Below are 14,738 nucleotides of genomic sequence, written 5' to 3' on the forward strand. Positions count from 1 at the left end.
AGCAACTAAATGAAAAAGTTTTATTGCAAAATTGATAAAAATGTCCAACAAAGAATCGCCATAAAATAATGTTAGATACACCTGAAAATTCTCCTATTGATTGTTTAATGTAAATGGATATTTTGCCATGTTTAGTTCAAAACTGTTTATTTGTTATGTTTATTCCTCTGGAAAGTGTTTTAATTTAAAACAGGAGACAACAGTCACATAACACCATGTCCCGCTGTTACCTGGCAGGATTCTCCAACATGTCATGAGTAGATTGTTATTCATGTATTCCTTATGTTTTCTACTTGTACTAAAGGTTCCAATATTTATAGACAAAATAAGTCTGAAATGATTGTATTTAACTTATAACCTTTGGGTTTTGCATACACTGGCTTTTCTTCCTTATCTTTGAGGTCCTGCAGACCTGCATGTGTAAATATAATGGCTGTAAATCCAATCAGTTTTTTTCCTTCAGTGCTCCCTCTATCCATTTCAAGTACTGTTGTGTAAAAAAAAATCTGTCTACATTAATTACCATAAATAAAATACTAATACAAACCTACTGTATCTATATGTTAGACAGTTAAACAGGAGAAATGTGCTATTTTCTGTAGCACACTCAGAAACAGCTTCATGTGTTCAAAACCATAATACACTGACAAATTACATTAAAGTAAAAAAAAAGTTAAAGTCATCAAGAACCAAGGATATAAAGCAACGTCAAACATGCTTTATAATCTGTTAAAAAAGGCCAAACAGAAAATTTCGGATTAAAAGCCACAACATGTTTACTTTGAATTTTAAAAGTAAACAGGCTTCTTTTTGCTTCAAAACTCACTGATCAAACAGATATTGTTGTGGAAGACTGCCCTCTTCTGGTAGAAACTTGTCACAGCAAGTTCTTCTCCAAAGCTTCAGTCACTTGTAAAGATGACTTCAAATGATAAAGTATAAATATTTATACATGAAGTCCACCAGCAACACTCACTCACAGCTGATGAGACAGGTCATACAGAAAATGGGTTTATTTGTAATACAGCAGGATTTTGTTTGTTGTCTTACATAACATACATATGTCTCCTTGCATTCAGCACTGAAACATGGTCTTTGCCGCTGTTGAATCTACTTGTGTAACTATAACGGTACAGAATGAATCATCATAAGTATTTTTATTATCTTTTTTTTTCGCACAGATTATCATTGTTTCACAGACACAGTCTACATCAAAGTTTCTTCACACCCCAAAGAAAACCAAAGAAATCTACCACCAAATATCAATCAAGTATACTGGCAAAACAAAATGGACAAAACCTTTGCCTAATCACCCTGAACTGTGGTGCAAAACCCGCCTTTTGAGGGCATAGAGAAATAAATCTGTAAATCATTCTTTATAGATTAATATATGTGACTTAAAATCAGAAACAAACAAGCTGAGAAAAAATCAATTCGAAGTCATCACTAAAGATAAGGCCACGAAACTGAAATGATCAAACTCATGATTTAACATACGATAAGAGTCGGAATATGAACAATGCACTCTTAAGTTGGTGTAGTGGATTTACAGTATGTCGTGCTGTCATTGGTATATGAGTAGTAAAACCCATGTATGGCACAAAGAGATCAGGAGTCTGTGGATTCTGCTGGTATCAGTGGTGACGGGGTAACTCGTCTGCTGTTCAGAAGTGAATGAACTGATCTGCTTACTCTTCTTTCTAAAGCAGGCTAAACATAATATTATTCCGACACGTCACTGAAATAAAGGAATATGCTTCTGAAATAAATGTCATTACAGCCACAGATTCATCAACGCTGTTCACATTCATTAACAAAGGCTCATAAGCAACAGAATCATCCTCCCGATATGCAACTCTGAGACGAAAACGCACAAAGCGAGAGCAACCTGATGCAGTTTGAGTACTCATACGGTCACACACGAAGGCAGACAAGCAGCAGCTGTGCAGGTCATGTGTGTTGTGTTTATGCACGGGTTAACCTTTATACTGCTTACACATCGAAAGACCATAAAGCTGAGTATGCTGCATTTAGGGCACGTCGAGGACTACAGGTGGAAACTTGCGGCTCCGCTAGTCTCTGCATCGTACTGTGAACAACACCTGAACACGATGAGGGCGGCTATAGAAACAGCGTCAACATCCATGCAGTACAGAGGATGGAAAAGTATGCAACAGTGTCCGTAAGATCTAACAGGATGCATGCAGTTCAGGCAGTCACGAGCATTTTAAAATATTTAAAAAGGGCAGCGCAGGGAGTAGAAACACAGCACAGATATCAAAAGTGAGGCAGTAAGAGGAAACTCCAGTCCTGTTGTCTTTTTCTGTTTCAGAGACTTGCCCAAGACTAATACTGACTAGGCCACTTGCATAAACACATACAGTACGTGTGCATACTCGCACGCATCTACACACTTTATCTGAGTATCAAAGTGCCTCAGCATTGCTCACAAGTTAAAAGGGGAGAACGAACCATTGAAGTGAATTATTAAGCTGTGATTGTTCTCAAACATGGCTCTGTTACCCCCGCAGGAAAGGAAAAACAAACAAACAGGAAGTGCAACTGACACAGAACAGTTCTTTGCATGGACGACCGATAGCTGAAAGACACAGATCAACGAAAAGTCATAAATGAGTCATTGCTAACTCAGTGGAGTCACACGTGACTTGGTACAGCACCTAGAGACTAACATACAGTACAATGCACCTAAGGACAAGAGGTGGACACAGGAAAAAGCAAGTGTCTGCTGTGATTGCTTATGGTTAGTGTCCATTCATGTGTGTGTGTGTGTGTGTGTGTGTGTGAGTGTGTGTGCGCGAGTGAGTGATTAAATATGAAGTACATGAGAATCTGTTTTTAATAAGCGCTGAAAACTATTAGGAACCTCAGCAGACTGAAAACAAAACCCCAAAAATCACCCCCAAACATAGAATCTTGCTTGTGATCTATCATTCAAAACCCTCGCTCCTCACTTGCACCCACATTTCCCAGAACAAATAAAAAGTTGGATGGGTGTGGATGCTTGCTGTTTTTATCCCCACAGTTTTCTTCTTATTTCTTGTTCTTGAGTTGATTGGCCAGCCAATCAAGACCCTCATAGAGGCCGTCGCCGCTGGTGGCACAGGTGGCCTGGATGTACCAGTTGCGGTGACGCAGGGAGTGTAAACCCAACTTGTCTGTGATCTCTGCAGCATTCATGGCGTTTGGTAAGTCCTGTCAGAGAGAGGGAGTTTAGTGAGGAGAGAGTGAATCAGGTATTACTAATGAGGCTTTATAAAGACAAGACAGCTCATGTCTTTGTCAGTATGATAGTAAATTAAATTTCTTTGTGGAGGGCAATTTTGGGGTCTTTTTTAATATTTTCTGACATCATACAGACCTGACACTTATTCAATTAATCTATAAAGAAACGGGCAGATGAATCGATAATGACAACAGACCCTAAGTGCAGCCTGACTAATGTGCATGCAGTAAGACAGTAAACTGTAAAGTCGAAGAAACTGTTCTAGATTTTGGGAAACGTGCTCATTTTAAACAATAAAATCGATATGAATATGAAGCTACAGCTAGCAGGGCAGTTAACAGAAGGAAACAAGCGTCGTTTGGTCTGAAGTAAAATCAATGGACCAGCACTTCAAAAGCTCAAAAATCAACATCTTGGATCTTATTCGTTTAATATAAAGACTTTATAGAGGACGGTAAACCAGACTATATATTGGCAGGATGCAGAAAAATTCAATGTTTTCAGTCTTGAAGCTAAGCTAACAAGCTGTTGGCTGCAGCTTCATATTTTAGCGACAGATATTCAATCTTCTCGTCTAAAATTTAGCATGAAAGTAATCACAGTACGAGTATTTTCCCAAAATGCAGCACTCCAGTAAGTGTTTTCCAATAATGGACAACCACCATCGGCAACAGAAAGAAAGCGTGTGATGAGATCCATGGCAACTGAGTAAAATGGTCAAGCAAAACTGCCAAACAATATCTGGTTGAATATCTGGGAGAATTTCTGTTTTATAGAATTATCTTTGGCTTTTTACTGTGCGTTGACCTAAAAGAGACACTTTAAGATGTCACCTTGGATTGTGGGAAACCTCTGTCACTGTTTCTCTGTCATTTTAAAGACAAAACAACTAAATGATTCATCAAGAAAATAATAAAAAGATTCATCAATAATGAAAATAATCATGAGGTATAGCTGTAGACAGAATGGCCACACACTCTATATGACATAACCAGTTGTTTTTTATTCCATTTGAATAATACAACTGTTTCACAAACAGAAGAGGGGACATTTTAATGTCAGACTGTTTCTTGTGAATGTAGGTTAGGTAAGTTTAAAGGTGTTAATGCAAGAAATTTTGAGGTTTGGTACCATTTCTTTGGTGATACTGTTGTGGTTTGACCCACATCAGTTTATGTTTCAGGTTTCCTTGTTATGGTTTCTGTGTTCTTGTTCACCATTAAGCCAAGCCCTGGTTCATTAGTAGTTTCTCCTTTTTCTTTTCATCCCTTTTCTCTTTTCATAAACCTAAAAGCCATGAATTCAGTGGGATGCATATTTAATTATTTTTTTAACTAAGGTAGTTACAGTTTTAATGAACTAAGGCTTTGTGTTCTTTCTCTGCTGTGTAAAACTGTAAACGAAACTACAATGAAATATTTAAATCACAAAGAGGTGGGCTTATGTGGGTTGATACTCCACTACGACTCAGTTATGCATTAATTTACATCTGCAAACAGAATCAGTGTGTGATTCTGTATACATATATACAGAACAGTTATAGTTTCTTGCCTGTTTATTTGCAAACACAAGGAGGACTGCATCTCTCAGTTCGTCCTCAGCCAGCATCCTCATCAGCTCCTCTCGTGCTTCGTTCACACGCTCTCTGTCATTACTGTCCACCACAAAGATTAGACCTGAGGAAGAGCAAGACGAACAAACCAAATACATTTTTTTAAGAAGAAGAAGAAGCAGAAGAAGAAGACGAAGAAGAGAAGAGGAAAGCGTTAAAATGATAAATTTCCATTAGCTCTGCTCACCCTGTGTGTTTTGAAAGTAGTGTCTCCAGAGAGGGCGGATCTTGTCCTGCCCACCCACATCCCACACAGTGAAGCTGATGTTCTTGTACTCCACCGTCTCCACGTTAAACCCTCAAAACAAGAGCACAGTCATGCATTGTGTAAATCAGACATAGTGGGCATCGCAGTACTTTGCAAACTGTGTTATTTTGAATGTGCACATACCAATGGTTGGGATTGTGGTGACTATTTCGCCCAGTTTGAGCTTGTAGAGGATTGTTGTTTTTCCTGCAGCATCAAGCCCTACCATTAAGATCCTCATCTCCTTCTTCCCTATGAGGCTCTTCAGCAAGTTCCCAAAAATGTTCCCCATGATTCAGATGAAGTTCTTAAAATTGGCTTCAATCCAGATTGTAGATGCGTTTTTGCTGATGTTCCCTATTCCAGCAGGGATAGATTAAATAGGAGGGCTGAAAAGACAGAGACCAGATGACCATTTAGTAATACTTTTATGTCTGCTATATTACAACATAAACATCATATTAAAAAAAACGCTGGTTTAAATTATGAATATGTTGGAATAAAGAGAGGATTCTTAACAAGATAACCCATGCAAGGCCTTTGTTAAATTATACTTAAGGGAACGCTCCAGCTCACCTTCTCACACCTTTTCTGGAAACTAAACCAGCATGCCAGAAAATCTCACTTCTACATCCACGCTCTGGGACAGGTGCAAGCTATGCTAATCGCCCACAGTCATTATCACAGAGAGGGTGAAGGAGATGCATGTCAGTGCCATGACTCCAGGCTGCAGCACAATCTGTTCAGACCCTTCTTGCTGTTTTTTTCTCCTTCAAATCTCAGCCTGCAACGATGCCAAACCCTCGGAGCACATGCAAAATGTCCTACATTAGCAGGCCTGGCTCTAATACATTCAGTTAAACCCAAAAATAAAACCACCTGGACCGAAACAGGGAGAACACGTTTCACCTATAGCTCAAATTTACAAATGTAGGTGTACTTAAAAGATTAAGAGGCCAAAATATTTGCAGGTTAGCTGTCAACAGATGACAGCAGAATACAACCCCAGTGTCCAAAATACTCTCTTTAGGTCAAAGTACATATGTAACAAAATGACCTGAGACCAAAACTCCACCAGCTTTCCAAGATTACAACCACATATTACTAGCCTCAATTATTCATTTCATTTTACTTTCATTCATTCGTTGAATTTTCATCATTTGAAGCTCTGAAGACATTGCAGGTCACTCACAGGTCAGGGACCTGGAAGCTTATATCTTATGCAACAAATACATCTTTCAGCATCGTGCTGTATTGTGGACAATGTGCCATGTCGAATGACAGTGATAGTTCATACTCTCTATTATAAAGTATGTCTTTTAGCTATATTTCAATGTGGAAAAGAGGCCATGTGGTTCAGTTTGTATTATATACATCCTTATGAGAGGACATTAATCATCCTACAAAAACAATGGGGGAAAAAATAAATAATTAAAACACAAATATATGAAGTCGTCCGTAGATATGGGGCTAACAGCAGCCCTGTCCATGGTGCTGAAGAGGATCACCACAGTATCATTGTCTGACACCAGGACCCGTCCTCTCACAGATGGCTTTACGCGTTTAAACATCTTAAAATGGTGATTTATTTGGGAGCAGCACCACGAGAAGCCGGCCTGACAATTTTAATTCAGCTACGGGTGACTCAGGTTACGTTAGCCAGGGATGCTACGGTAGGTAACGTTAGAGCTAACCTGCCGTTCACATCGGCCCCGTACACCTCCGCGCTTTGGCTACAGAGTCACACTGAATTACAAGTGCCGGGCTTAAAATTTCCCCCATCATCTGATCTCTCACACACCCATTTTCCAGTCTACCCAAGCTTCTAATCACTGAAGCAATGAGACGCAGCGGTAGCTAGCGTATCTGCCGTGCCGATCCACCCTATTCATCCATCCGCTCCACCTCAGCAGGCGTCCTGCTGCCGGCGAGCCGCCCGCCCGGGCTTCAGCCCGGACAACAGCGAGGCTACATAACCACTACGTGAAAGCCAGCAAACCCGTTATTAAATCAACTGCTGGAACCTACATGAATATTATCATAGTGGAAATACCCCGACTTACCTTAGCTGAGTAGTCCTCTAATGAATGCCTCACGGTATTTTCCCGGAGACAACGCAGCAGTAAACGAGATCTCGCGAGAAAGGATGGCAAAACCGAATCAGAATTATGTTAACGGACCGCTGTATGTCGGCTTGTTAGCGATATGGAACACTGTCACGTCAGTCCTGTTTCTCTTACATAGTAATATTACCTAACAAATAATGGACTCTGCTACACAGCTACACAGGTGCTTGACTTGAGTCTATCTTGTATTTACTAATGTCTCATGATTTAATTTCATATCTGATTCATGTCTTGAAAGATCAAATACTGCTACAGACATTCATTTTCCTGATAATGGGTACAGCTAATCAAGAATGAGTCTGTAGGCTCTGGATGTGTTAACAGCAGTCATACTAGTTTTCTTTTACCCTCGAGGGCCTGCACACCCATGCCAACACAGTTCACTTATTTTTGCTGATTAAACTTCCTTTCAGGAATTGGAGTGGTACATCCTCCTTCTTCCATTAAATCTCTATGGGAAAACTTTGCTCTTGAAAAATCAAACATTTAAGGTTATCTCAAATGGCACAACAATGCTTAACAATGATACAACGGTTGACATAATATATTTACATTAGAGGATCTCAGTGGGTATTTTAGTCCAGAGGTCTCCCTTTGCTCTGAGTCTGTGACCCACATCTGTACACCCCAGAGTTACAACCAGATTTAGCCCTTCATCACTGTAAATGTGTCACAGGAGAAAAAAACATAGGTGGATGTAATGATAACAACGGCTGCATTCCATTTAGGTTCATCGGTTTCAGGTACTCCCTATGGTGCATTCTGATTTACTGGTACGGCTCACTGGGACACTACACGGAAAGGAGCTGTCATTAATGTTATTGGTTAGACTTTTATGTTTCCTCTTACAACCGTTCAATGTGCATGCTGTGAAAAGTGGATCATGAATGTTCTAAAAATAAATAAAGAACATTTGCAGGACAGGTTTATACAACAGTCACAAGACCAAATGCTGAGAAGCATCACAAGCCTCCCTCATTAAAACACTGCAAACCAGCTAAGGAGGATTTCCTGACAGATGGCCAAAAGCTGCAGACATGCTTCGCCAAATTTTAATTTGTTGTATGCTAATTAGCATCAAGTTCAGCAATGATAGCAACAATGTGTTAACCGGAATTTACAAGATTAAGAATTTTGAAGTTGTAATAAATGTAATTGCTACTTGAGCCTGCCATCCTGTTATGTAAAGTTCCTGTTGTATGTGTGAAGTTATTGAGTTTTCAGGAAATGATTTTAAGGAAATTGGTCTTAATTATTGCGTAACACTTGCACAATATTTAATCCACAGATGGGGAGCAACGCAGAGTTTCTAAAGTGAAGTACTTCATATGATCAAATACAGCATACATGGTCAAGGTCAAAAGTGTTTCATTATGATGCAATCCTGATTTATGATTTGCTATATGACTCATAATGACAAAGTGGATCATAACTACATGTTTTTACGTACTCATGAGGAGCATTTGTGAATTTTTAAACTGATTTGAAGCATTAATGAAATGCAGCGACGGGTCCAAACCATAGATTTAAAAACAAAATACTGTGGTTTCAGCAGAACTTGCTCCTCTATCTACTGTTCTTCTGTGATCTGAGGGAGGAAGCAGATTTTATCTTTAGTTTGCACACAAAGATGAGTCATTTATTTCTATTTCAGTGCTGCACTGTGACAGTGTTCGAATGTTGTTTCTGATCATACACCTATTTTACTACAGGGACTCTGTGTTTCCAGTAATTTCAGATAATTAGATTTATATTGACCAAACATTTACAATATGTCACAGGTTGTTCACTAAGTTTCAGTGGGTAGACGTGAATAAACAGCACACAGGATGAGCCTGTGAGCTGTGTAACAGCACATCCCATATATTTATCACTGAGCAAACAAAGCTTAACTTCTTGCTCTAACTCCTCTGCATGGAAAATTAGTCTTTGTCTAATACATGAGCATGTGGCATTAATACTGCAATCTGTGCTAGTGATACTTCCATGATATCCTGCTGGCCAACAGAGGACTTGACACATTTGGTAGATTTAAATGTTCTGTATTTTTAAATCAATTAGGTATGCATGACTCAGAGTTTGAGACATCAGAGGATAACTTCATAATGTTATGATCATACTGGACAGGAATTTACGCTGCATAACATTTATTTAGAAGATGCTTTTATCTAAAGAGACCACAATTAGTACATTTAAAAGATAAAGAACTCCTACCAATAATAACAAGAGTGGGAGCACACAAACGCTTTATTATTTAAGTCATCAAAAACAAATTGTAACTCCAAAGTACACTACAAAAGAAAACAATGCACACTCAAAAGTGCTTGCCAGACCATGGCACAGAACTAAGGTCCCACCTCTCATAAGCAAATAGCCAATCATACTTAAGAATAATGGGGTGGCACTTAGGGCGGCCAATCAGATTTCAGGGGTGGCCCAAGCCCCCCCCCCCCGTTGAACACGTCCCTGGCTTAATTTTGTCAGCCCTGTGTGTGTGTGTGTGTGTGTGTGTGTGTGTGTGTGTGTGTGTGCCTGCGTATTTTCAAATTTAACTAGTTATTTGTCAAATAAACTGAAGGATTAAATGTTCGTTTATGAGCTGAAAAAGTTCTGCTTCTGAAGATAAACTACACACACAAAAAAGAAATATGTAACCGCTGCGTTGTCACAAAGCTGACAGAAGGCCTGTTTTTCTGAGCTCATAAACGTTGACTTTGTAGAGATTTTTTTTTTCTTTTTATTCAAAGTGAAAATGGAAAATGACATTTTGAGTAAGTACTCCTCTCGCCTTTGATTAAAAAAGCAGAAACATTAAAGAGTTGCTCTAAGAAACCGCATCCCTCACGTTGTAGAATACACACAGTACATCAGTAGCTTGTCAGTATTGTATGTTTGGTACAGTATGGTTTGTGAGGGTCATTTGATCTGACCATCTGTAAAGGCTGAATATGCAAAATACATTTTATTTGTTTTGGAAATGTTTTGAGATGTGAAAGGAAAAAAGGTGCTTGGAAAGCATTTTTTTTTTGCTGCATATATTTTTTTAGTTGTTGCAATATTTTCAGTGGTCGATTTTGAAGTAATCCAAAAGTAATCCTGTTAGATTGCCTTTTTTAATCCAGTGGATTGTGTTACTCATTCCAAAATTGCCTTGTAATTCTTATTTAGTAACTGACTAAATGTCAACAATGCCAACAGTATATAACGTTGTTAAAATAAGCACAACCTTAAGCATCGACAGTGATAAAATTCAACATAAATAATCCACATTACTACATTAAGTGCAACAGTAAAATACTTTATTTAGCTTTTATACTTTTAAGTAGCCTCTCAGTACATTTTGATGATAATACCGCACGTGTTTACTTCGACAAGATTTTGAATGCAGGACTTTTACTAGAAGTAGAGGTATTATCACAGCGTGGCATTGGTAGTTTTACACAAATAACAAAGATCTGGTTACTTTTTTCCACCACTGGCAGTCATCACCAGCAGGCTGGTGGTGGACTAGCAGCAACGTGGCGCCTGTGCAGCAGGCTCCAACAGGCGATGACCTCCGCCGACAGCACGGAGCAGCAGAGCCGGGCGGGATCCGCGCAGCACCGCCCCCTAGCGGCTCTGCACAGCACCGCTTCCGCTTCCCAGCTGCTGCAGCAGCTTGGTGGGATGCTGGCGGAATGTTTGAGGCGGGCTCTTCGTGGAGACCCAGGTGTTGGGACAACGTCCACGGGCCGCTAGTCCTTATCGCTACAGTATTATAACACATCAGCATTAGTCGGTGCTGAGCCATTTTGGACACAGTGGTCGACTGTGCAGCTCGTCACTCGCTCTGTCTGTCTCTCTCTCACTGTCTCTCTCTGCCGTGTAGAAGAAGCTTACACGGAAGTTATTGGATGGCAGCTCTCTTCCAGGACTTCACAATGAAGACCAGCATTTTTCTGCTCCTGCTCGCAGTCTTCACCTGTGGACTGGCGCGAGGAGAACAAAATGCAGTCGACGAGCTGCAGGTGGAGACCCTGGTGAGTGAGACGCACGTATCGCGGTGTAACACAGCCATACTGCTGCAGTAACACAACACAACAACACCCATCGGCAAAGCAACGCAACCGTGTTAACACTTCACTCTTCTGACCCAAGGTGAAACCAGAAACTTGCTCTGTACTTTCTGCAATGGGAGACACGCTGCGAATCCACTACACGGTAAGGCTGAGAAAGTCACCCAAAACATTTCGACACTGTAAACAAATCCGCTCCGCCATGTGTGCTTTTTATAGCACGCTAATTTGTATGGAAACCGGTCCATAGGATGACGAGCACAGTTGTTGTCTATGTGGCACCGTCCGCACGAACCATGTGGACACCGCTGTGCGTTTACACACCGAGGGTGACTGACACACAGCCCGCACAAACGGCTTTCTGATTTGACCTGGGGCTGATTGTGGCTTAGTGTGTGTCAGTGTGGTTTACATATATATACACGTTGTTGTTATTATTATTATAAGTATTATTTTGTCTGGTGTGTGAAAGGATCGCCTCTGCTTGCCTATGGAGTGATTGGGCGGTGCAACACGTCAGCAATAACAGCTCAGGATTTCAGTGCAGCAGCACCCCAGTAGTACCGGAGGTTCCCAGCTGATTTAGTTTATTATTCATTATTATTAATCATTATTTTACTTTTACTTTACTTTGCTCACTTTTTATTTTACATTATTATTTTACTTTTTTAAAAAAAACATCATATATGTTTGAAGATATCAGAACAATGAGATACTTTTCTCTGTTTTTACAAGCAAATAATATATGAAAAAGTGACAACGATTGTTAGCAATGTTGACCCATGCTAAAAAAAAAAGTAAATCAAAAAAAAAAGAACGAAAAAACAGCAACTGAATAAATATCACAGCTGTCCACCTTGTGTGATGTTAATACTAACTTAACCAATACTAATGCTTGACTTCTACAAAAAGAGCCGTTTCTGTCAGGAAATCCAGCTGCAGCTTGAGATCTGTTACATCCTGTCCTGCCATGGATGCTTGAACTTTCTGAACATAGTTAATAATACATTGGATAATATCTTATTATCTAATAAGACATCAATCAATAACCCAATCAGCCTCAGGAGCACTTTTAATTTAAATAGATCGTTTCTCCTTAATTATTCAGCTCTTTGTTGAATCAAAAGACACAGGTCAGGAAAAGTGCTACTGCTGAATCGAGGCAACCAAAAGTTTCTTCAAGCACCGTTGCTGAAATGATCAAAGCTGAGAGATGAGAAGATAGATCCCACAGTCATATATGGCTGTCTGATTTCATCATCACTGTTCTCAGTCTTTGTGCTAAGCTAAGCTAAGTTAACCAGTTACAAACAGTAGCTTGAGGATACATGAGGTATCAGTCTTTTCATCCGAGGCAAGAAAGCTAAATTGCACATATTAAAACTATTCTTTAGATAAAGAAGGCTATGAATCGTGCTGTAAAAATTGTCAAAATGACAATGTATGCAATATTATTTAACGTTTTCTTTTCAAAAATAAGCCAAACAATAACCCACAACCCACATCTAAATGCACAAATTGATCAAGCAGTGAAATGTTTCAGTATTTGTCTTTTATGTCACCACCTCATGCCTCACATTGTATGTTTTACTGTCCAGGGCAAATTGATGGATGGAAAGGTGATTGACTCGTCACTATCCATGGAGCCTCTTGTTGTCGAGTTGGGCAAGAGGACAGTCATTGCTGGTAACTTAACACTGAATCCTTTTGTGTTCCTCAGTCAGAGACACTCTGTTCTGCTTACACTTGACTGCAGCCTGTTGTCTGCCAGTGAATGTGCTTGTTGTGCTGATTGACTTTCTCTGTGTGATTTTCTTATCAGGTCTGGAACAAAGCTTGGTTGGCGTCTGTGAAGGGTAAGTGAAAAGCTTAGCAGCAGGTTTACTTCTTCAGCTGCATGCAGTTGTTAGTTATATAAAAAAAGTATTTTTTTTTTTTTTGATGGAATCTGAGAAATGCTTCCTCATTTCTCCTTTCTCTCCTTCAGGCAAAAAATCAGAGCAACTATTCCATCTCACCTGGCATATGGGAAAAAAGGTTACCCCCCTACGATTCCAGGTACTGAACAATGTCTGCACATCACTGCACAAGTCTGCACCACTTCACAACCACGATCGCATACATTAGCAAGCACAGTCCCACTGGACATTTGTTCAAGCACAAGGCTGGTGTCAGTCTGTAGTATCCTTCAAATCCCACAAGAAACCAACACCAACATGGTGTTAGTCCCTCTTTCAGAAATGTAAAAGTTATCCTGTCACACTCGGCCCGTTGGGTCTTGTTGGAGATGATTTCAATTGCAGGTCACAAACTGTAGCATCATATTTAAAAGGGTATGTTTCCTAAAACAGGGGGACGCTGAAATTTGATCAAAATCATCTTGATCAGTCTTAAACAAATAGAGTATTCGTTTGGGCTTATATTCAGCTACTGATTAATTCACACCAGTATGCATTTACAACAGCAGGGTGGTGTATGTGTGAATGTCCCAAAATAAACTACAGTGTTTAACCCTCTGGTTTATGTTTGTGAAAGAACAAGTCACCCACTGTGTATATTTTCAATTTATTGTTGGTTTTGTTTTTTCATGGGATTTGCTCACAACAAGAAAAATAAATATCACCAGTCCTAAACATCCTCATATGTTTACACAAGGACGCAAGGACCTGATGTGACATAAGACTGAACACAAACTTGATCTTCCTCAGGTGATGCTGCTCTTGAGTTCGAGGTGGAGGTGATTTCTCTGATGCAGCAGACGCCGTGGCAGAAGATGGTCAACGATGTGTTTCCCCTTGTGTGTTTGGCCCTGGTGCCCACGCTGCTCGGCTTGGTGGGACTTTATCTCTACAAAAAGGCCAACGCAGAGAAGCCAAGCAAAAAGAAGGCAAAGGATAAGAAGAGCAAGAAGAAATAAGGACAAAAAGTGCAGAACTATTTAAATAAAAATTTTGTAATTTTATTTTGCATTCTTCACGTTTTTATTCAGGATCAATACATGCTTTTGATGTGTGTGTTAACACCTGGAATTAGGTTTTTTAGAAAATACAGCAGTTGTTTAGAGTGTGTATATGTGCACTTAACAGCTACAGTAACAGTGATGTCTACTTGTCGTGGGTCATTTAGCTGAGACTTTATGAACAGGTGTAGCCAAGTGCAGTCCCAGTACTACCACAGTTTTAGATTCATACACTTGTAGCTGATGGTTCTTTTATTTGATGCGCTTCTATTCAAAACACTTTACAATTTGCCTCTGATTCACACACACACACACATACGGATGGCAGCGAGCTATCACACAAGTTGCTGGTCTTGGTCAAGAAAGGACTTGGGCAAGTCCTTGGGAGGACTTGGGCAAGTCCTCTCTTGCAAGAAAGTGTCTTGCTCAAGGACACTTTGACATCCAGACAGTTGGATGTGGGGATGAATACCCAGCCCTGGGTATACCTGCTAA

The 14,738-nt window shown here is 39.8% G+C and overlaps 2 protein-coding genes across 2 annotated transcripts; one reads left to right on the forward strand and one right to left on the reverse strand.

Annotated features, from left to right (window-relative positions):
* Positions 1-998: 998 nt before the first annotated feature.
* Positions 999-7,294, reverse strand: LOC124056472 (ADP-ribosylation factor 3). The gene is made up of 5 exons (XM_046383922.1): positions 7,167-7,294; positions 5,248-5,492; positions 5,044-5,154; positions 4,796-4,920; positions 999-3,213 (listed from the first exon to the last, which is right to left on the reverse strand). The coding sequence occupies exons 2-5, from the start codon at positions 5,393-5,395 to the stop codon at positions 3,052-3,054; spliced, it is 546 nt and encodes a 181-aa protein (XP_046239878.1). The 5' UTR covers positions 5,396-5,492; positions 7,167-7,294; the 3' UTR covers positions 999-3,051.
* A 3,552-nt stretch (positions 7,295-10,846) lies between these two features.
* Positions 10,847-14,246, forward strand: fkbp11 (FKBP prolyl isomerase 11). The gene is made up of 6 exons (XM_046383920.1): positions 10,847-11,248; positions 11,367-11,429; positions 12,883-12,970; positions 13,107-13,140; positions 13,272-13,342; positions 13,993-14,246. The coding sequence occupies exons 1-6, from the start codon at positions 11,123-11,125 to the stop codon at positions 14,199-14,201; spliced, it is 591 nt and encodes a 196-aa protein (XP_046239876.1). The 5' UTR covers positions 10,847-11,122; the 3' UTR covers positions 14,202-14,246.
* Positions 14,247-14,738: the final 492 nt, after the last annotated feature.

Source organism: Scatophagus argus, chromosome 3 (genome assembly GCF_020382885.2).
Source record: "Scatophagus argus isolate fScaArg1 chromosome 3, fScaArg1.pri, whole genome shotgun sequence".
In the NCBI taxonomy this organism is placed as follows: domain Eukaryota; kingdom Metazoa; phylum Chordata; class Actinopteri; family Scatophagidae; genus Scatophagus; species Scatophagus argus.

Excerpts from the sequence above, each read along its gene's own strand:
- LOC124056472 (XM_046383922.1), bottom strand. The coding sequence starts at position 5,395 with ATGGGGAACATTTTTGGGAACTTGCTGAAGAGCCTCATAGGGAAGAAG. Across the intron at positions 4,921-5,043 it reads CTACTTTCAAAACACACAGG|GTCTAATCTTTGTGGTGGAC; the intron begins GTGAGCAGAGCT and ends GCTCTTCCTCAG. Across the intron at positions 3,214-4,795 it reads TTGTGTTTGCAAATAAACAG|GACTTACCAAACGCCATGAA; the intron begins GCAAGAAACTAT and ends TCTCTCTGACAG.
- fkbp11 (XM_046383920.1), top strand. The coding sequence starts at position 11,123 with ATGGCAGCTCTCTTCCAGGACTTCACAATGAAGACCAGCATTTTTCTG. Across the intron at positions 13,141-13,271 it reads TTGGTTGGCGTCTGTGAAGG|GCAAAAAATCAGAGCAACTA; the intron begins GTAAGTGAAAAG and ends TCTCTCCTTCAG. Across the intron at positions 13,343-13,992 it reads TTACCCCCCTACGATTCCAG|GTGATGCTGCTCTTGAGTTC; the intron begins GTACTGAACAAT and ends GATCTTCCTCAG.